This window comes from Sinocyclocheilus grahami, unplaced genomic scaffold (assembly GCF_001515645.1).
Source record: "Sinocyclocheilus grahami isolate Dianchi unplaced genomic scaffold, SAMN03320097.WGS_v1.1 scaffold86.1, whole genome shotgun sequence".
NCBI classification, from domain to species: domain Eukaryota; kingdom Metazoa; phylum Chordata; class Actinopteri; order Cypriniformes; family Cyprinidae; genus Sinocyclocheilus; species Sinocyclocheilus grahami.
This window is the reverse complement of record NW_015505265.1, coordinates 1,615,011-1,638,475: the sequence shown is the minus strand read 5'-3', so window position 1 is coordinate 1,638,475 and position 23,465 is coordinate 1,615,011. Positions and strand designations below refer to the sequence as shown.

The following is a 23,465-nucleotide window of genomic DNA, read 5'->3' as shown; positions in this document are numbered from 1 at the left end:
AGAGAGAGAGAGAGAGAGAGAGAGAGAGAGAGAGAGATTTCCTCAGCATACTATAGCACAACATATTTGAACAGCATGTGCATAGGAGCATAACAGAATATAATAAAGAATTCTGGTGTCTCTAGCGATTTTTATTTAAGAAAATTAAAATATTGACTTTCTCAGGGAGCGGGTGTGATTTCTCCTAACAGAGAGTGTCCCTCTCTGTTTTAGAGGGACTTGATTTATCTCTGTTTTTATCTACATGATAAAAAAGGCTTCTTTTTAACATGTAGAATTATTTATAGTGATACTCCGATTAGGATTTTTACAGATTCATTCAGGGCCTGAGTTTCATTTTTGAAAATGGGGTGAATTCCCCTCTTAGGTGACTCTTGTGAGAGGGAGGATTTATTTTTATTGTTTGTCCTGAAGCTTATCAGTAGTCTGGTATTGACCCAATTTTGCCAATTTTGCTACCTCCCATTAAAACAGATGGAAGCATAATTCGATAGCGAAAAGTGCTACCTATCAGATTTTGCTTCCAGCATGATATTAATACTGTGTGAGGCTTTATTAACATGTACACCTACCCCAACCCTAAACCTACCCTTACAGTAGGATAAATACAGTGTTGGTAGCTAATCTGGTTGGTAGCATTATTTGTCAGAACACCGGTTCTGGACTAGAAATTGCGTTCCGCGGGGGCCCATACACAAGTGGCTTGCTAAAATGTGGGTGACATTTAGTTAGAAATGGAATTGAACTGGCCACATACCACAGGAAGTTCAATTGTAATTTAAATAGAAATGTACTTGCAATAAAAAAAACACAGGCAATGCATAAATACTAAAACTGAAAAAAAAGAATGAAAAAATATATAAATCCTTTGGAGTTAATGGCTTAAAACCTTTGGCTTTCTGGAATGAAATTAATACTTTTATTCAACAAGAATGCATTCAATTGACATTTAGAATGCAACACAAGATTTCTACTTTAACTAATTGCTGTTCATTTGAACTTTATATTCATCATCCTTATGGTTTACACAGAAATATTATAGCAGCACAACAATTTTCAACGTTGATCATTTGGAAAGTTATTTTAAATTGTAATGTTATCATAATATTACTGTTTTCACAGTATTTTTGATCAAATAAAAGCAGCCTTAGTGAACAAGTGTGTCTTCACATACTTAGTATTTCTATTTAAACATTGCAGTCATATGAACTTTGAATTCCAATCATTTTAATACCACTTCCATTCAATATTCAAATTTCTGAAATTTAAATTCATCCTATTTGCTACCTCAATTCAAATTCATTTCAGTTAATTTCTGAAAAGCACACATGTACTTGATACCAACTTAATTTTTCTAAAAATGTGTGATGTTTCATATCTTTAAAAAGTTGGTCATAAACAAATTTATTTAAATATTATAATCAATTATAATTACTTATTATTTTATTAGTTATAAAAACCATTTAAAAAACATGATAAAACATTTAAACACAATAAAAACATTTTATTATACTTGATTGCAGGATCACATTCTGTTACTTACAGTAAATGGCAGATATCGTGTGGATTTTTATCATTAAGGCTTGCAGAAAGCATTTTGAGTTTGGTGCTATATTAACATTTCGTTTTACATTTCCCATAGAGAATTTTTGATTTACAGCACGATCAAACCAAGCAGTAAATATGTGCTAATTTTTTTCTTTGTGATCTGTCCAACATGGACAAAGTAATTAGTAATAATGGAGGGTCACTGTTCTGTAACTGAAACCCTCTTATAAAACAGCAATCCACTATTAAGTTTCATGTCAGCGTTTCAATTATTATAAGTGCACGCTTACAATTGCTCTGCTCTCAGTCCTGTTTGAGGTTTTGAAACATGGCCCTCGACATCCTTTGGCTGCAGTTGAACTGAGCATCATATCTTATCAAAATATCCTTCACGTCCATCTTGACTGGATCAGATGTCTATGCTTGGTTTAGATGCAGGTTAGTTGTTCAGAAGCTGGAGTTTATTATGCTATCACAGCTAAGATGATATTTTCATATAATCAATTTCTACCACCTTTTTAGTGTTATACTGTTGTGAATTAATATTACGTTTCTGTATTTGATGCATGAAAAACATAGCATGCAATGATGATGAACATTTTCTGTTGATGAATGTTTTTCTGTGATTGATTTATTTGTAGCTATATTTAGGTTACCACCAATGACTTTAACCAAAACAAAACCTTAAGGGCTTTTCTTGGAGATCAGCTTCAATCTGAAAACACGTTAATCTATGATTTACTGAACAAATTGTTCAAACTTAAAATAACTAATAACCAGGGCAAAGCTTGAATATATATTTAAAATGCCTTTATTTGAAGGCACATAAAAAGTCAAACGACACCTACAGAATACAAAACTGCACTTCAGTACAATACTAAAACTAAACAAGACTATTGCATAGATTTCTACAGCAAAAATGTGTCATTTAGTATCGGGTTCTGATAAATCAACACAATGTGTTTATATTTTTGGAAAGCAAATACAAATGCAAACCAGAAAACGACAATAGAAAAAAAGAAAAGAAAATTTGTACAGCAAAGTACACTTGCAAAGTGTACATGCTATCACATTCATTCAGTGCATTCATTACTCCACTAAACCTGGCCTCTGTCATCAAAGCTTATTAGTACCTGCTTTCCAAACACAATAAACAGTCTGTATGCATGCAGTATAACAGATTGCTATGGGGAAATTTTTTTTTTTTTTACATTTGCCAATTTGCTCATTCACATCCAGACCTAACGACAATTACAACCTCCATTAAGAATGTAAATAACTCACTTAATAATACAAGGCATTACAAATAACAACCACATTTGAAGTGCTACTTCAAATACATTCTGACCAGAACAAACGGTTATTACTACCCTTACTCTTACCGTCCATTGGTCTTTCTCATAGATAACAAGAACATTTACTTGGAGATGCATTTGAAAACACATTATACACATACAAACAATATTATTACAAACACATTTCTACAAATTGTCAAATATTCACGAGGATGATACTGAATGTCACATTTTCATCTGAATTTAAAAAAATCATTATTGTGCACTTATACTTAAGTACTCATATCTTCATCATTTGTTAAAGGACTTTTTTAGTTACAGTGATTAGAAAATAACTGTTTTCCATTTTCTTTGATTCCGAGCAGAAACTATTTTTGCATTCCAGTTCTGGTTTTCCAAGGCCTCCTTTCCAAATAGTAACCAATTAGATTGAAATACTAGAACGGTTAATAGCGTTCTTTTCAAATTGAGTTTGCTAATAAATTCTGAATCACTGTATCACTTTATTTAGAAAAAGGTGCAACTGTAACCGAAACACTGTCGTTATATACTTTTGACACAAGGATAAAGATGACTACTGTTGGATAGATAATGCTTGGAGTGATAACTAGATCTCTGGACTCTACTGAAGACTCAAATCTTTGATGTTTCCTACTGATATTATGACAAGATGTTGAAAATTTGCTAAGTGACTGATTAGAAAAGTGCCGGTTGGAGCAAGAATACAACAGCTGAAATAATACAATCTGAACCTGCTACTACACCATACAACCCACATCTGTGATATCCTGCTCTGCACCCCTTACAGAGTCCACCAGTGAGTCCACTGGTGTCTCCTCGCTGTTTCCGGAGTTCTGGAGGATAAGCTGCAATCTCGTCCAGACTTTGGGATCTCCACTACATATGGCCTCCAAGAAGAGGTCAGTCTGAGCCTGCAGACTCTGAAGCTGGGCCTGGGAACGTTCATTTTGTCGAATAAGTTCCTTTGTGCGCAGTGTGATACCCAGCAGTCCTGACCGATTCAAAATGTTATACGTGTTGCAGAAGCGTTTGCGTTTGCTGGAGCTTGGAGAAAGGGCCTCTGGGATATTCTCCACATCACTGCTCTGGGTGACTGAAGCTTCGGGACTCTTTTGAGGGAATGAAGCGAGGAAGGAGTCAGTGCACAGTGAGAATGGTGAAGTGGTGGTGTGGGGATCCTGAAGGTCAGAAAGCCTGGATGAAGAGTCTTTCACAGCTACGTCTTCAACAGCGTGACCGATTTCTCCCAAAGAAGCAATGTTGGGGTCTACATCGTAATCTTTAAATGTCTCGGACACATCCTGTTTCAAAGAGGAAGTGTGGAAAGGTTTTTCATCATAACGGCGTCGTTGATGTCTTCCAGCATGACTGTGGTTTGACCTCTTATTGATAGCACTGGGACCTTCGTCGACTGTAGACCCTTGTGCAAGATGTGGGAACATTTTTGGAAAGGTGTTTTGCATGGGAACATGCTTTCTGGAATGTTTCTGCTTGTCAGAGCTTTGGCCGGTACAGTCACCAGCTGGCATGACTGGTTGTAGGAAAAGCAGCTGGGACTGAGGAACCACATCTAGTGAAGTGTTTAAGCCCCAAGGTTTTAATGCAGGGGCCACGGAGTTACGCTGAAACAAGAATTATCAATGAACATTTTTGTAAAACAGACACATACTCTTTAGTTCTCATTCACAATAACAGGAGGAGTCAACAACGAGTCACATGTTTTTTGGTTTTATTCAATAATAGATTCAATTAATAGTTTGTAATGTCTGAATTAAAATGTATTTATTAAAATGGATTATTTTAGGGGGACACGCAAGTCAAAAATGTCAAGGTGATGCAACTGTCTTGGTATCAAAACCAGATCCTCATGTTTGTGTGTCAAATTATTTTTTTTTAAACAACATATTTGACTTTTGGCAAAGTTAGTTCAGGTTGTAATATGTCATAGGGTGACAATTATATTTATGAATTAATAAATCATAATATTGGCACTAAAAATGATATCAATATATACAGTATATATATATCGCAATGATATCACATCTTGTGTGTATGGAAAACAGCTGTACACACAAGAGGCAATATCGAGCGTGATCAAAGCCTGTCTCCTATTGCGTATCACAGAAACATTTAATTATCCACACCAATAAATTAAATTAAGTTCGTTGAGGAAACGTGTTGTGAAATATCTCACCTTATATCAATATCCCAACTGAAAGGGTAGGGAAAACCTGCTTTAAAGGGTAATTCAAATGCCTTTTCGCTATGAATAAATCACGGTTTTTAATATAGATTTAATGAAAATTAATATTTGATGCATATAATATTAGAAACACATTTTTTGTCTACTTTGAGTAAGGTACATAAAAACACGTAGATCAGTTGAAATCATTTACAGACGTCCTATACAGCTTATTGTCGGTTAATATTTTGTGAGCCAAAGATGCTGAGCAGAAAGCACTGGGAAGTATTCAATCCAAGAATCGCAAGGCAAATGTCTGTAATGTGCTATAACTACCAACAAATTTAGTAAACATAGCTTTGAGATCAAAACAATACCGTAACTGCAACAAACAGTTATGTGTCATGAGCTAAAGCTTTTCCAGAAAAGCAACATAAAGAGACAAGGAGACTTACAGAAATGTGGCATACCTGCTTGAGAACAAGGTTGTTCATTACGAGCATGGGAGAGATGCCTGGATGTGAGCCAGGAATGAAAGGCACCCGAGGAGCTGCCGGCATGCTTTGTGCTGCAGTACTGGTTGGTCCTATGTCTTCAAATTCTGTCTGGTCCAAAGCACTATAATATCCTGAGCTGGCATCTACAGTGAGAAAATATTGTAATATGGTAAGGGTAAAACCCAGTAATTATGTGCAGTTATACACCTATAACAATGTAATTATAGACAATATTGTATAAATATAATCAGTAATGGGGGATTAGTAATAATCATACCAAAGCATGAGAGAAAATGCCTGGATGTGAGCCAGGAATGAAAGGCACCCGAGGAGCTGCCGGCATGCTTTGTGCTGCAGTACTGGTTGGTCCTATGTCTTCAAATTCTGTCTGGTCCAAAGCACTATAATATCCTGAGCTGGCATCTACAGTGAGAAAATATTGTAATATGGTAAAGGTAAAACCCAGTAATTATGTGCAGTTATACACCTATAACAATGTAATTATACACAATATTGTATAAATATAATCAGTAATGGGGGATTAGTAATAATCATACCAAAGCATGAGAGAAAGACAAGTACTGTCACCATATTTAGCATAAAACCATAATACTTACACAGAAAAAAAACACACGGGCTGTGAAATCTACTTTCTCATGTAAGCTGAGAAATGAATAATACACAACCGAACACAAATCTATAAACGACAAACCTGAATCTCTGTCGATCTCACTGGAGGCTTTCCGTTTGTTGCCCATGTTGGATCTTCTCTGGTGGTCCGATTTGTTGGATTTCAGTCCATCGGTACAGCCCTGATCCAGGCAATGACTGAGAGCTGGACAGAGTCATGGATTAAATAAAGGAGAGTCCAAAACCTGAAAGATGATCTAGTGTAACATGAGCACATTTGAGACTCAAGCCAATGAAATGCAGCTCCTACTCACTTATAGACCAAATACAGGGTTTATCACACCCAAAAAAACACACTTTATCATGAATTAGCAAATATTACTATGCAAAGTTTCTCATAGTAAACAAACAGCCCATGAATGAATCATAAGCAGAGACTGAGAGAGTGCTATGAAAACAAGTAAACAAGTCCACGAATATAAGTGCTAGTCTTATGCACCCTCATACAGAAACATCTTAACATCTCAAAATACAACTTGGCAGCCACAGAGGCACCTTGTTTTAGATCTTGTATTGAATAGTGTGTACATACAGCATGAACGGAGTCTGAATGTCGCGTACTGCAGCACCTGACACACGGTGCCAAACACGAGACTCTCCCATAAACACACACTACAGCACAAAATGCACGTTTTTCCTTACTTACCGAGAACAATTCTCCTCAAACTCCTTCTGCTGTTAAGGCTTGTGTATGAAATGACGCTTGACGAGAGAAAACCAAGCGTATGTTTCTGTTGTTTTGGAAACTGGATGGCACAGAGAGCAACGTGAGTTTACAAACAGCTCCGCCTTCTCGGCTGCCTTAAGTGGCTGTTACCAGGGGAACCGCCGAATCGTCGCTTGCTTAACTATGCAAGATCCGCCTTATATTTGCATAGCGCCTTCTGATTGGTGCGGAGATGAACCCTTGCGACTGTAAACGTGACTCTGAAGTGTGGCGTGAAATCTGCACTGCAGCGTCAAGAGGGAATCCAGCACGCGCCGCAGCGTCATCCTCTCCATCCCATAATTTTTAATGTATAAAAAATGTAGTTCACAGAATGAAAGCCACGTAACAAACAAAACTGTTGTTGTTTTCTACGCAATTCAAACGTCAATGACACGCCTGAAGTGTGGCGTGAAATCTGCACTGCAGCGTCAAGAGGGAATCTAGCACGCGCCGCAGCGTCATCCTCTCCATCCCATAATTTTTAATGTATAAAAAATGTAGTTCACAGAATGAAAGCCACGTAACAAACAAAACTGTTGTTGTTTTCTACGCAATTCAAACGTCAATGACACGCAAAAAGTTTGCTTCACAATTATATATATATATATATGTATGTATGTATGTATGTATATATATATGTATGAATGTATGTATGTATATATATGTGTATGTATGTATGTATATATATATATATATTTATATATATATATATATACATAGAATTATTATTATTATATTACAATTATTTATATATATACAATTTGAACCACATCTTTTTATTTACTTATTTATTTGCCATGTCCACAAGTGCTGTAAATTTTAAAACAAATTTATTAAGAAATATTAGGTGTTCCTCCTTTCTGAATGTGTCCAGATGGCCCTGAATTCACTTGGAAACTGATCCTTAAGATCTTTGCTTTCATAGTCAATGGAAATATTAAACACAAATGAATTTCCACATGCCCTAAAGTCCATCGATTTAGGCAAAGTGCAACAACCACAGAACTGCCCTCCCAACAGGCTCAGAAAAGTCTCTTGAGCAGGCCTATCTTCACTAGAACTCTAACCCCGACTAAAACGACATCAGTTCTACTATTCATTGCCAAAATATATATTGCATTAAAATGGAAATCATATACATCAAATCAATGTGAACACTGGATACACGAAAAGACCAAAACCTAAGAAACACAAACATCATTCTAAAAACGTTTCATTGGGTTTACTTACTGTTTTATTGCATTTCTTGACTACATGACACTAGACTTTCCAATTCCCCTTAAAAAGAAACACTTATGCTTTAGTTTACTACTGAAATCAAATGGGATGTTATTAAACTGACTTTTAAACCGTATTTTAAATTCGATTTATGTTAACTGTAATGTTCAATATTTATGTTAATTGTATGTCATTATGCAATTAACACAAAGATATCGCCAACTATATTCATCTCGTACCTCGAGAGAGTAATGGACTCGGTAAGAGACAATGACACAGGAATATCAGTCCATGGGTACAAGATCAACAACCTCAAATTTGCAGATGACATTGATCTTCTGGAGCAGGATAGAGTTGAATTACAAGGAAATCTGGATCGGATGAATGAAGCAGGAGAGGCCGCAGGATTAAAGATCAACATTGAAAAGACAATGACAATGGTGTTTGGACAAGAGGACATAGAAGAGGAACTGGAGATTAGGGGCAGAAGTATTGAAAATGAGTTTGTGTATCTGGGTAGTCTACTGACCTGGGACAACGATTGTAACAAGGAGATCAAAAGGAGAATAGCGAGGGCAACGGGAGTAATGGCAGGGTTCAAGACAATATGGAACAGTAAGCATATCAGAACAGAGACCAAAATCAGCATAATCAGGACATGTGTGATGAGTGTGTTGCTGTATGCTTGTGAGACGTGGACATTGAGGAAGAAAGACAAAGATTTATTGCGGGCGTTTGAAATTAAGTGCTACAGGAGAATCTTGCACATTCACTGGCATCAGAAAATCACAAACGTGGAGGTGCAAAGACGAGTTGGAAACACGAGGAACATCGTACAACTCATCATGGAGAGGAAGCTCTGCCTGTTTGGACATATCTGCAGGATGGAGGACAAGCGACTGGTGAAGTGTGTGGTGTTTGGGATCATGGATGGACGGACACGGAGAGGAAGACCGAGTAGGGAGTGGTTAGATGACATCAAAGAATGGTGTCAGAGGGACATCCACTCTCTTAGCAGGATGGCACAGGACCGTGCACAGTGGAAATGGAGTGTCAGACGGGCATTGGACACCAAACGGGCGTGAGCCCATGGAATGATGGATGGATGGATGCAATTAATAAAGTGAAACCTTAGTAAGTTTTGTATATGACATAAATCATAGACAAAAACCCATTCCATTCTTTGACCAAAATCACACACGCACACACAGGCCAAGTGTTTCAGAAAATATTTTTTTAATAATTATCAGAAATAACAAACAATAGTCACTCTATTACGAAAGGTACTCTTAAAGTTGTATAATATTAATACATATTAACAATATTTTGAAAAACATACAACATTTTATACATTGGGAATTAAATAGCCCTTTGGTGAAAACTATTGTATTTATATTTAGGGTCAGCAGCATAGATATTAATGCTTCTTTGGTTTAATTTCGACACTTTATAGACCCGAGTCTAAAGTGTGGGAAATTCAGTCATTTTCACTGACAAAACAATAATACAAAGCACCAACATTCACTCACATCGTGATGAACGTCTGTCTCGGTTCCTGTTGACTGGCCCTTTCAGAGCAAAGTCTTTGTCCTTACACAGTGCACACTTTTATTTTTGCCACAGTTGAAATATTATAGTAATATATATCATAATGGGATGGCTTTCAGATCAGTATTATTTGAAAAACACTTACTGAACGTGATTATTTTATTATCACCACTAGAGGTCAGTATGTCAATTTAATGCTGAAGTCACAGAGAAGCTTTAGAACAGGGGTGCCCAAGCTCGGTCCTGGAGGGCCGGTGTCCCGCAGACTTTAGCTCCAACCCCAATTAAACACACCTGAACCAGCTAATCAAGCTCTTATTAGGCATACTAGAAACTTCCCGGCAGGTGTGTTGAGGCAAGTCAGAGCTAAACTTTGCAGGACACCGGCCCTCCAGGACCGAGTTTGGACACCCCTGCTTTAGAACGTCAACAGAAAATACTATGTATTAAAAATCTTCTAAGACGGTTTTCACATTAGTAAATTGTAATATAGTCATAGCATAGCAGTAATATAGAATCTAAAGAGATGATATTTGGCATTTTGTTCTGTGCTTCCTTCTAGATTTATGACCAAATACACAATGGCTTTGTAAATGTATTGATTAATGATGGAATGCACCAGTTTTACTTCAGTGGATTTTAATAAATAAAAGGGGAAGACTTGGCAGCTAAACCAGTACTACCACTAATATTACTTTATGACTTTCACTACTACTATTATAAAACAATAAAATAATAATAATATAATAACATAAGTCCCTAGGGGATTATTCAGTCTCGGATTTTAGGTTTGGTCTTCGGTTGTTTTTCTTCTGTAGAGAGCTGCACAACAGGAGATTCCTGTATAGATGACTGGAAGGCCCTCCGTGTGCTGACAGAAGCCCCATCACCATATCAACTCTGCATCTGGGATGGTGGCAGTATCCATAAGTGAATGATGGTGACGGTGAGGGTCGCACAGAAGGGGGCAGATGCGCGCGATTGGCTGGCATCACGGCGAGACAGCATTTACCTACGGGGAGGCTGACACCTGTAAGAGAGCACAAATTAATACATGTGTGCCGCTTACGCTCAGAGAACAATGCACTCTTTGTACTCTGTGTCCTTTAAGTACATCAAAAACCCCTGCTCTTATCAAAATGTCACTGAAATGTTGAGACTTCATTACAGCTTTGTTTCAGAACCTAGAGGGACGAGGTTCCTCATGGGGTTATATATGAACTAACTGGTTTTAATTGCAAAAGTTTATATGACTGAATCAACCAGACTACATTAGTGGGCATCATTAAACTTCAAAAGGGGCCTCAAGATTACTTGAAATTATTTAAAATAAAGTCAAAACAAACATTAGGATTATAGCTAAAATGACTAAAGATATTTCCTATTTTACCCTCTCTTAAGTTTCTTAAAGTTTTTTTTTGGAACTCACAATAAAATTGTGACTAGACTTGGAAAAGTCATCTAAACTGATAAAATATTATAAAACTATTTTTAAACATTTTATGCATATACTTTCTTTTCCTAACTATGCCAAGCTATTATTTTATTACGCGTTGTGAGATGTGTACATCACAGAGAACTAGAAGCCTTTAAATATTGCTCTGGACAATGAGGGCCTTTAAAAAGGACAATAACATTTTTAAGGGTCAGGTCAAGTAGAGGTTAATTTTTACAAAAAAAAAAATTCGGTAATACTTTAGTTTAGGGACCAATACTCACTATTAACTAGTTGCTTATTACTATATATTACTATTAGCATGCATATTACTAGCATATCAGCTGTTTATTAGTGCTTATAATTTAAGCACATATGCATAATATATGTATATATTTAAGCACATACGCATGACCATATTCTACATCCTACATAATAACTAACTTAAGAACTACCGTATTAAGCAGTAATTAGGAGTTTGAGGCAAAAGTCGTAGTTAATAGTTAATTAATAGTGAGAACTGGACCTTAAAATAAAGTGTGACCAAAAAAATGAATCAAATATGGCAGATGCTGATAACAAATATTTTTAGATTTTTTTAAACTAAACTTAAATATTTAAGTTTAGTTCAAAATGAGTTCAGTCCTCTTAAAAATAGACAGTTACTTAATTTCTGAGTGTATTTTGTGATTATCTATGCGTATTAGAGTATTGAATTGTTAGCTTAGCAACATGCCAATGTAAAACCATCAATATTTAACTTACGTGTCACAATCTTTCCCTCTCTTTTTCTCCTTCCTTTTTCTTCCTCTGTTTCTGGGTTTCAATCTACAACAAAATGAACCATCATTGTAATTTCAATTTGTTTGTCTACTAAAGTGTAACTGTGTCAGAGTAGTAACTTTTTACCTGTCTTGTTTCTTTGTAGGTTTTCTTAGTCTCGGCATCACAATGTAAGAGAAAGCAGAGAGAAAAGCGGAGAGACTATTACGAACATATTTCTCGTACTTGATACAAATTTTATGTTCAATATTCATATCTAATATCAATACAAAGCTGTGTCACAATGCAAAACATGTGGTTGCATGAACAAAATCGATCTCTTCCTTACCTACATTCACAGGCTTTGTGCTCCACAAAGGTCATCTCCACATATTCCTGGCCCTGCTCCGCTGGCTTAATCTTTAATAACTGAAAAATTCATAATATTAACTATAGCAACCATGTGCCTGACACAGACAAAACAAAGTCTCCTACACAGATATTACTTTAGTGAAAAAGCATCCAAAGTAAAAGTCCAAACAGTCGATATATAAAAGTATGAGCTAGTATTCATAATTATTGGTACCATCTTTTGTGCTACTTTTGAAACAGAAAATATTGTTGGCCTTGACGAATGAAAAATCCTTACTTGCATGGTGGTGTTAGAAGTAAGTGTAGGGTGACACTCCAGATTCTCATCTCCACAGCAACCAGCGCAGCGGACCAATGGCACGCAGGCAGGGCTGAAAATGTGCTCCACCTCCCCAGGGTACTCCTGAACCACTTCCACTAGCTTCTCTACAGTGCGGCAGAAGCTTTTCCCCCAAACCTCTTGAAACAGCATCACTGCAACACAGCAAGAGAAATACAAGGCATTGACCTTTACAAGTGTGCATGAATATACAAGAAGAAATTACTGAGTATTTGGAAGCAATCACCGAGCAAACTATGAACTGATTAGTGAGTGTGAGACTTATCAAAATGCTAGTAACTCATTTGAGATGAGATTACTATATCTATATGCCACATGATCCACATTCAACAATAACTCTGTTATGACAATTCTGGGAGAGTTTAACATGGTACTATACTTGGCAATGTTAAGGTGTCTGGTCTTGGCGGAATAGATCTGCTACGCGGCTTGCTACTTGCTACTGCCAATACATCCACAACATGCTGCTGTGAGCATGTAAGAAATACTGCTGCTGCACATATAATATAAAAAATAACCCCCATTTATAGCATACATGAAATCACTCTGTAGCAGATCTACACAAGTGGAGCTGGGGAAGGTGGAGGGTTTCTGAAGCTGAGCAGCAATCTCATTGGCTGCTGATGTGAAAGAAACCAATCAGCTGTGCCATGTGAATAATCGTGTGATTGTATCAGACTGGGTTAGAACCTATCGGGCCTGTGCCATCCAGAGTTTCATGACAGAAATTTGTATTAATGTGCCTCATTAGACTCATAGTTCTCATTAGAATCATACCTATAGCTACTAAAAGTCCAAACCTCATAATCAAAACATTTTTGTCCTTATTTCTCAAGGCAAATGTATATATGATCCATCTTTACCTATGCAGAAATGTACAAATAATATAGATTTTCTTTACATAGTTTGATTTCCGAAATCTCTGGGAAAATGCAACAGGAAAAACCTCTGCTGTGCGTGTGTGCATATCCTGTTTTTCATTTATCAGGATTTCACACAAAAAAAATAAAACGTCCTATGGGATCTTGCAGAGAATGGTTCTTTATTACCAATTTTGGCTTCTTATTGCCATATTACTCTTATTATTGAGTAAGTGTAAGTTTCTCATTTTACGTTTGAAATAAAGAGACTATAAATATTTATCTGGCAGCATATTTGTTTCAAAAATAGCCAAAAGAGCTCTGCTTAATAAATAACACATGGCAAGTAAAATGACTTTGTAGGTTTTAATATAATGTACAGTCTCTTTTGTACAGTTCCTGCTGTAAAATATCAATTTCTCATGTGTGTCTGATCCTCATAACAAGACAAAAAAAAAAGTAAAACAGAGAAAAATAGATGGAAAAAAACTCGTAGTTGAGTCGTAGTTGCTGTAAACTTTGAACACACACTGATGTATATAAGACTGCATTTGTTATGTTTTATGTCATGAGGTCATTCTCTTACCTTTAGCAGTGTTGTTTACGTTTACTAAGGAAGAACTCTGCAAAAAAGAGTGTAAAAAGAGACAGATTATAAAATAGTCTCAATAAAAGTATAAACAAAGGCCATGATAAATAAAAAAATTATATTATTATTATTATTAGTAGTAGTAGTAGTAGTATTGATATTATTATTATTATTAATAAGCCTAAAGAAAAGTAATTGTTATTTTAATAAATAAGAAGAAAATGAAGAAGCAGCAAGAAATTGACAACAGAAGGTTGGTGATACATGAGTACAAGTGACATCTTCAACCAAGAACATTATATAGTTAAATTTGACATAATTTAAACAAATTAATGATATTTGTGGTAAGTAAATAAATACACTATAATTTAGAAACATAGACCTTGCACCTGCACCAGTGTTAATTTTTATTTAGTTTTAGTCATAGTCTTTTGACTAAAATGCCATTTAGTTTTAGTCATATTTTAGTCATCTGAATTTTTTTTTGTTTTAGTCGACTAAATATCATAAGATTTTAGTCGACTAAATCTACAGTAAATTTAGTTGGCTAAAATCTAATGGGTTTAGTTACAGTGCATTCATTAAGCATTTCTCTAAAATTTCCAAACTCATTATATAGGTTTGATATTAAGGTTTTATAATGATAGACACCGATTTAACTGCAGTGACACACAACATGCCTTTATGTTAAAATTAAATAAAACCACTTCTCATAGAGAACAAGAACATGGTCTTCTTTTTAATGAAATGCCAATGGTTATATAGGCTAATTATGCATTCTTTATAGCAACTCGTTTACCATATTCTTCATTCTTTCAAGCAGACATATTTATTTCTATAAATAAATTTAGATGAATCTTTAGGGCTACTAAAGTTTTTCAGTCAAGAGCAGTGCGTTATTTTCTGTCTTTCTGTTGTTGCTTGATTAACATCAATGACTCGACAAAATAAACTAAATTAGGCTGCTGTCCCTTTAAAACCGAATGCACCGCTGCAATGGATGCAATGTACTGACACACGTTCTCCCTACTGTTTACGTTCACTTAAGACGTAATCAACTGTGTTTACGTGAATACTTGTCAAAACTGACAATTCAACATCATTTTGTGTGTAATTCTCCGTTCATGTGAAGCGAAAGAGTACTCGCGCGCTGTGAGACGCGCTCTCAGTGTGTGTATGCTTCAGTGTCTGCGCTCAGAAAACCAGACTGAAATTAGTTCCCTCTCATAGGCTCACTTCGATGCTGCGATGACGTCATCGCTTGAAGCCCTTATACCATCACGCCAATTCATTGGTCAAATAGCGCTTAGCACCACCCCCAAAGCGCACGTAGGTGAGCTATATCAGCGTGCTGTGCGCTATTTCATCAGATTTCATTTCCTTCAGGAAGTGAATCATCTGTCGCCTGTAGGAAAGCGTTCTTTTTGTCGTGTTCTTAGCTAATTCCTTCGAAAGAACAGTTTACTCCTTTACTCCTTCAGCGGACACGATGAGCTACAGACAATTCAACATCATTTTGTGTGTAATTCTCCGTTCATGTGAAGCGAAAGAGTACTCGCGCGCTGTGAGACGCGCTCTCAGTGTGTGTATGCTTCAGTGTCTGCGCTCAGAAAACCAGACTGAAATTAGTTCCCTCTCATAGGCTCACTTCGATGCTGCGATGACGTCATCGCTTGAAGCCCTTATACCATCACGCCAATTCATTGGTCAAATAGCGCTTAGCACCACCCCCAAAGCGCACGTAGGTGAGCTATATCAGCGTGCTGTGCGCTATTTCATCAGATTTAATTTCCTTCAGGAAGTGAATCATCTGCCGCCTGTAGGAAAGCGTTCTTTTTGTCGTGTTCTTAGCTAATTCCTTCGAAAGAACAGTTTACTCCTTTACTCCTTCAGCGGACACGATGAGCTACAGGAGATGCATCGAGCCATGTGACAGGTTTATCGCAGGAGGAGACATTCATGACAGGTGCGTGCAATGTTTGGGCCTACAACACGCTCAAGCGGCGCTTAGCGGCCTATATGATTGTCGACACTGTGATAGCCTACGGCTAAAAGCATTGCGCTCGAGGTTCGCGGCCTTCTTGAATAAAGTAGGCCTTGCGTCTAACCCTCGCTATCCTGTTTCTGCAGTTGCCGAGGCGCCACACGAGACGGTCGCTTGGGGTGATGCATGCGAGCCGAGGCGCTTAGAGGGTGAGTCAACGGAGTTCTCTCCTTTTCTCTCGTTCTCTCCAAGCCATGTGCAAGCGCTCGAAGAGCGCATACGGGGATCCCGAGGTCTTTGTCAATGATAAATTGCGGCCTACCCCAGAAGCTTGTGATGCGATGTCTTTCGGTTGTATGCCGTATGACGAAGCCGTGCTGTCAACAGCGGCCTCCGATTCAGAGGATTTATTGGGTGAAGTGTGCAGTTCTCTCCTTTCAAGTGGACAGGAGAAACGCACCTCCCCGTCTTACAGCGAACTATTAGACATTGTAACGCCCGCTGTGGATAAGCTGGGCTTAGAGTGGGATAGCGAGCCGGCACAAAATCAGATCCAGTCGAAACTGGCTGATCGATTTTTGTCTAACCGCACTCCGTCTCAGCCCCGTAGGCCTCTCCCCTTCTTCCAAGACCTCCACCACGAGGTTTCGAGGTCTTGGAAACAACCTTTTTCGGCGCGCATCACTAATCCCGCTGCTGCTGATTTCGCCACTGTTTCTAAAATGGCGGATCACGGCTATGCGGCGATACCGGCCGTAGAAGAGACTCTCGCAGCACATCTCGCGCCAAATTCCGCTCCGTCTTGGAAGTCACGCCCTCTGTTGCCATCCAAGCCATGTAGGATTACGTCCACTTTAATCTGAAAATCTTACATGGTCGCTGGGCAGGCCACAGCTACACTCCATTCTATGGGTGTACTCCAGGCTTATCAGGCAGATGTGCTCAAGGAGCTGGACGAGGGAGAGGGCCTGACCCCAGAGGTCACAACTGTCGTGGAGAAGTTTCGAGCAGCAAAACAGCAGTCCACCGTGTTTCGTCAGCTCATCCCGTGCAGGGCTAGGGAAGTAGAGCGTCAGCCACCTGCGGCTCGTACACACTCATCCTCTTTGCAGCACACTCGCGAGGTCCAGCGGCATGAGCCGTCACCTAAGTTACCCCCTCGTAAGGACTGGGGTCCTAGGTCTCGCCCACCTGCTCACCCATGGCAACGCAAGCGGTTAGACCGGAGTTTGACGGCCAATGCCTCTTGTTCTCAGGCTCCTAACAGCAGTTCCTGATTCCTCTACTCGTCTTCGGAGGCCAGGCACACCGCACAAGCGTATTCGCCTCTCTCGTTGTGGCCTCCTGACTCAGATCTTGACGGTCCCGTCACATATTGTGCCTCGGGCAGTTTTAGGTAGAGTCCTTACGACGAGCACCCCCTCAGATACTCTGCGTGTTCCAGCCTTCAGAGTTCGAGAGAAAGCCCAAGGGTCATGCGAACATGGCCCGTTTAAGACGGCCTTCAAAGCTCCCACTTTTGGGGTGGGGGGCAGGCCCGACAGGACAATCGGACATCTTCCCATTATAGTTTTTTCCGCCACTCAGGTGCTCCAGGACCCTATACGGGAGAATCAGGTGAACGTTCCAACCGTAGAACATCTAGACCCCCTGGCAGACTATTGGGCCATGTGGAGATGCCTGCCCGATGTCTCACGATGGGTACTAAGCACCGTTCGACACGGTTACACCATCCAGTTTCAGAAAGGGCCACCTCCTTTCAGCGGGGTTCTTCCTATGACGGTACGTCCTGGGGAGGCCTCGATTTTAAGTCAGGAGATTGTGTCACTCCTAGAGAAAGGGGCTATAGAGGAGATACTCCCCACTGCAAGTTCAAGATGTTAACAGTAAAGTCCACTGTCTCAGGTCCAATCCAAAGATTGGTTTGTAACCATCGATCTAAAGGATGCATACTTTCACATCCAGATTGTCAAGAGGCACAGGCAGTTCCTCAGGTTTGCTTTCGAGGGCAAAGCGTACCAATATTGTGTTTTTCCGTTCGGACTAGCTTTGGCTCCTTGAACGTTTACAAAATGTATGGACGCAGCTCTGGCCCCGTTGCGGCTCCAGGGCGTCCGAATTTTGAACTACCTGGACGATTGACTAATATTAGCTCAATCTCAGGAGCAGGCATGGATACATCGAGATCTGGTACTCGATCATCTGAGGAGTTTAGGATTACGGACGAACCTACAAAAGAGTGTCCTGCTGCCGTGTCAGCAAATGACCTTTTTGGGGGTGGACTTGGACTCTTGCACGATGCGGGCACGACTGTCTCCTTCTTTGGCCTATGAGGCGCATGGCTTGACTTTGCCTATAGGGGTGCGTGCTCATTCTACAAAAGCAGTGGCTTCTTCTCAGGCCTTCTTCAAAGGGTCCTCGATGGAAGATGTTTGTGCTGCGGCAGGATGGTCCTCTCCTAGCACCTTCATCAAGTTTTACAGTCTGGACGTGAGGATGGCTCCTGGCTCCCAGGTCTTATCCGCTTGAGCAGCCACTTTCCTTGGTCTTCCAGCTATCTATGGTACGTCAGGCGTTATGGTATAGCATTCACAAAGCGATGACATCATCGCAGCATCGAAGTGAGCCTATGAGAGGGAACAGCTCGGTTACGTATGTAACCTTGGTTCCCTGAATAGGGGAACGAGATGCTGCGATGCTGGGCTGTTCCGTACCTTGATAGCGCTTCCTTCGTAAATCAGTGGAAATCTGATAAAATAGCATGCAGCACGCTGATATAGCTCACCTACGTGCACATTGGGGGCGGTGCTAAGCGCTATTTGGCCAATGAATTGGCGTGATGGTATAAGGGCTTCAGACATTCATCACACCAAAGGTGTTCCCAAAGCGATGATGTCATCGCAGCATCTCGTTCCCCTATTCAGGGAACCAAGGTTACATACGTAACCGAGATGTTCTCTCTTGCGTCGTCAGATTTATCCATATGTCTGCTCTTCTCTTACTCCCACATATTGACATTTTTGAACGTTTTATGCGACGGGCAGCAAGTGTATTTTAGCTTATGTCCTGCCGGTTCATATGTATGCATCTAACCTCTGAACCACGGAGCATTCGTTCTGAATGAATCTCTTCCCAAATCGTCCCTCCCCAATATTTTCATCTCGTTTTTATTCGTTGACGAAAATGTCAATAAATATTCGTCATAGTTTTTGTCATTCAAAAAGAGTTTTAGTTTGTTATCGTCTCGTTGTCGTCAGTGAAAAAAATGTCGTTGACGAGAATAATGATGAAAATTATTCGTCAACGAAATTAACACTGCCTTGCACATTTGACAATTTCTGACGTCAGGAGAACATTGCATTTTTCATCAAATTGCCCAAAACTCTTAAAGCTGTGTTTATTTTTATTTTTTTTGTCTTCCCACAGTCCCATCAAACAGTCCCACCTTTTTTGTCATCAAAAAGGATCATATATCACTTCTTCAACAACCAAATATCTCCTGGTTGGGAAACACCGACTTAAATAACAGGGCCTTTAAGCAACAGCACTCACTGGTGGCAAGAAACAATATAGGACTGTTATAGGACATCTACTCTGTGAAAATCTCTCTTTCAGATGTGCCAGGACAAGAATCTGAGCCCTATGATATTCCCGTTTGTGTGTGTCTGTTCAAGTTCAAAATCTCCTTCCTGTAGTATAACATTCAGCTATTTTCCCATTGTCCATCTCCCTCTGTGGTTATTTTCAAAAATGTAGAAATCAGTGTGGTTTTAAGTCAGCGCCTTAAGGGAAACTGCATTCAATACTTTTGGATGGGAGATACATCCACCAAACTCTCCATCCCGAGGAAATATAAAACAGTGTTTGTGAATTTAATGAATCAAATAAATCTCTAAACCTTTGCTCTGCAATATATTATGTTATATTGTATTGCACTATACTACAGATAATGCTACAGGCTCTTTGCAGAACTTTGTAGTCAATAAATTATAGCCTATATAAATGAGAAAAACTAGGGTCATGATTAGGCAATAAAAATGATATGGGCTCGTCTCCATTTCCATTCTCCATCTTTACAGCCCCTTGCACACATTAAACCCAGTAAATTACTGAAAAAAATGACCATATTGACTATTCCTAAATACACAACATATGCTGTATACACAATCAATAGTGTTCTTGTGTTTTACCATTATGAATTTAAAGGCCTAGGTCAAAACTTTCATCCACCATAGCAAGACTAGTTTGTGAAAGTGGAAGGGAAATGCTGCAGGGTCAGTGTGGTCATTGTGTTGCAATTTTCATTCTGAAAAGAGGGAATTTACGGAGACATGTTCAGTAAAGAGAAAGTAATTCCATTAACCCCATGCTATATAACACAATTGGCAGTGCAGAACTTTCAACTTCTTGTTCCCTATTGAAAAAAAATTAAACAAGGCTAAGGGCCCATTCATACAGAACACATTTCTTTGGTATTAAAAACGCAAGACAATGGGATTAAAAACACGTATAACACAGTTATAAAAGTTGAGCTTCCTTTAACTTGAGTGTGTGTTTTGGACAGACACAAATGCAGCGGTCAAACACGTCTATTATTGGATGAAACATGTATTTTATAATTAACATTTCTCTTGACTGCAGCATATATAATGAATAATGTTAATAATGATCAATCCATAATATATCATGTTTTTCACTGAGCTCGTCACTGTGCATTCTAGAATTTTCTGCATAGGCTGCATATAGTCTTAAATATGCTTATAAGGCATAATAATTTAGCTGCGACTGGATTATGCCATCTAGGTAGGTAGCAGGTATTTAGTGACAGTCAAGGATAAAGGTAGGCCTATTCACAGGAGGTTTCTACACTGCAGGACTTTCAGACATGAGAAGGCAGGCACTTGGCATCTCCATGCTCCTTTGGTCTTGAACAGAAGAGTAAGGTTCTCAAAAACTTGGCACATCAACTCAGCTATGTGAGGGACCTCACGTAGCACCTCTTTGTCCTTGTGTGTGTAACCAGATGGACTGTGTGAAAGTAAAGTACTCCTGAAGCTTCTATACGGGTCATAAATACTGAATAGGAATGTTGAGAGAACCTCCCTAATGTCACCACCAGGAACTTCTGTAAACAAGGTCAATGCTTAAAGGTGCCGTGTGTGATTTTGACAGCATTAGCAACACCAAATGCTGGTGGTGTTTTTATGTCGGGCCACTCAGACCAATAAAATCAGAGAAAGATGGAAATTAAAATACATTTCAATCTTGTTTTTCTTTCACAATGCTAATGAACATTGCAAATTGTAATGCTCTATGCCTACTTGAGTTCCCAGCATGCTGATTACTATTTTCTGTTCTATTGTATTATATTTATTGTCATCTCAGTTGTGATTTTTCACTGATCATTTTAACTTGTCACCATTACTGTGGTAAGTGTTGACATCCATCTGGGTCTAATATTTTAATGGTTCCTCAGTGTCAGTGCCTTAGGCCAATGCTTAAACTGCCGACAGGACAGACTGCCCTGGAAAAAACTGAGATCTATCTATCTATCTATCTATCTATCTATCTGCCTGCTTTCTATCACCTATCTATCTATCTATCTATCTATCTATACTCTAGTATTATATTTATTGTCATCTCAGTTGTGATTTTTCACTGATCATTTTAACTTGTCACCATTACTGTGGTAAGTGTTGACATCCATCTGGGTCTAATATTTTAATGGTTCCTCAGTGTCAGTGCCTTAGGCCAATGCTTAAACTGCCGACAGGACAGACTGCCCTGGAAAAAACTGAGATCTATCTATCTATCTATCTATCTATCTATCTATCTATCTATCTATCTATCTATCTATCTATCTATCTATCTATCTATCTGCCTGCTTTCTATCACCTATCTATCTATCTATACTCTAAAAAATGCTGGGTTAAAAAGGGACAAACCCAGCTATTGTGTTGTTTTGACCCAGCGGTTGGGTTGTTTTGAACCCAACCGCTGGGTCAAGACAACTCAATAGCTGGGTTTGTCCCTTTTTAACCCAGTGCTGGGTTACAGTTAACCCAGCATTTTTTAGAGTGTAGGACTCTGAGTGCATACTGAACTTTAGGGTCTCCTACAACCCAAAACATCAGGTTTAATAACCTCCAGTCGTGCAGTCCGGAAGATGCAAGGCAGGAAGTTTCAAGCAAAATAGGAAAGCAAACAAAATGGTAACCAAACATTTCTGAAGACTTTTGGCTCCTTTTGGATTATGATAGAAACTCAGTGCATTACACATGCAAATAGGAAAATATGAGAGGTTGTTTGGGAAAATGTGCTGGCTCCAGTGATGGTGGATTATATTGAAATACTAGTGGTTGTGATGTGTGTTACTGACACTGCAAACCGTGTCAAGCGCTTTCAGAAATGAGTAATTTTTCCTCTTTTCGTGAATAATTTGACTATGGAATGGTCAAGGAAGTCAAAAGAAAAATGAAACAATTTTTTAATGTTAAAATGCAGTGACAATTATATATAAGCAGTCAGTTCGATTTATAACTCATGCTATTGTTTTTTTTTTTTCACGCCCAGCTGTAACTCAGAGAGATAACGCTTAGGTCAGCATGTCTACGAGAAAGACCTGTCTCTTAAATAATAATCCACAGTGACCTGAAGTCATGCAGAAAGAGTATCCTTCCATCCTGTCTTTTCCAATTGATACAGCAGTGTGGGAGAGGGCTGGCCTGCTTCAACAGGAAGAGTCTGAGTAAACTGAAAAAGAGACTTCAAGCAGACATGAAGTCTATGGGAACTTTTACTTCAACATCACAAATTAGAAAAAAAAAATGCATGCCTTTATTGGCAAAACTAAGTGAGACAGGGTGGATCACTGGAATATTTCAATGATGCGTAATAACCACGAGCTCCTTTATATTTAATAATGAGAACAGAATCCTGTGATCATGGTTTCATGCAGGCTGTTGCTTGAGGTTACATTAATTCATACTTCTATGAGCACACAATAAAAGACACATTCAAAATAAATAAACAATAAAAAAAAGCATTCTCCAGAAGAATTTCTGCTATTTTCACAAATAACTAGGCTACCCAACGAAAACACAGCATGTTTAATAGTGCTTCTTTACTGGCCCAGTGCAAATCTGTCAAATCGCAGCCTCGCATTACTCCAACAAACAGCCAGCAAACATTTTTTCTCCAACAGAAACATTTCACATTCAATTGCTATCCAGCTTTTGCAACACATTTGTGAGTTACATAATACAAAATGTACAAAACAATAAGATTTAGAGGAAATTTTGTTCTTGGATTTTTGTTTTGTTTTTACACTTGCAGATCTGTTCTAATATCCTGGCTAACAGGGCCGTTTCTAGCCAATTTGACACCCTAGGCGAAATCCCTATTGCCCCCCCCCC

The 23,465-nt window shown here is 38.7% G+C and overlaps 2 protein-coding genes and 1 long non-coding RNA gene across 3 annotated transcripts in view; all 3 read right to left on the bottom strand.

The window, feature by feature from the left end:
• Positions 1–2,380: 2,380 nt before the first annotated feature.
• Positions 2,381–5,828, bottom strand: LOC107586878 (CLOCK-interacting pacemaker-like). The gene is made up of 4 exons (XM_016274425.1): positions 5,821–5,828; positions 5,749–5,750; positions 5,517–5,686; positions 2,381–4,486 (listed from the first exon to the last, which is right to left on the bottom strand). The coding sequence occupies exons 1-4, from the start codon at positions 5,826–5,828 to the stop codon at positions 3,602–3,604; spliced, it is 1,065 nt and encodes a 354-aa protein (XP_016129911.1). The 3' UTR covers positions 2,381–3,601.
• Positions 5,829–5,845: 17 nt separating this feature from the next.
• On the bottom strand, positions 5,846–7,004 carry LOC107586845 (uncharacterized). Its single transcript, XR_001609400.1, has 3 exons — positions 6,880–7,004; positions 6,256–6,378; positions 5,846–5,966 (listed from the first exon to the last, which is right to left on the bottom strand). It is a non-coding gene; the product is annotated as an uncharacterized lncRNA (long non-coding RNA).
• A 3,141-nt stretch (positions 7,005–10,145) lies between these two features.
• LOC107586903 (placenta growth factor-like) overlaps positions 10,146–23,465 on the bottom strand; it is a 34,367-nt gene continuing 21,047 nt past the window's right edge. Inside the window, exons 2-7 of the mRNA XM_016274453.1 lie at positions 14,064–14,100; positions 12,555–12,751; positions 12,255–12,334; positions 12,053–12,082; positions 11,909–11,971; positions 10,146–10,738 (exon numbers count right to left, since the gene is read on the bottom strand). Coding sequence (XP_016129939.1) covers positions 10,717–10,738; positions 11,909–11,971; positions 12,053–12,082; positions 12,255–12,334; positions 12,555–12,751; positions 14,064–14,100 — 429 coding nt within the window. The 3' untranslated portion in view covers positions 10,146–10,716. The remainder of the gene's footprint in view (positions 10,739–11,908; positions 11,972–12,052; positions 12,083–12,254; positions 12,335–12,554; positions 12,752–14,063; positions 14,101–23,465) is intronic.

Excerpts from the sequence above, each read along its gene's own strand:
- LOC107586878 (XM_016274425.1), bottom strand. Across the intron at positions 4,487-5,516 it reads ACAACCTTGTTCTCAAGCAG|CGTAACTCCGTGGCCCCTGC; the intron begins GTATGCCACATT and ends TTCTTGTTTCAG.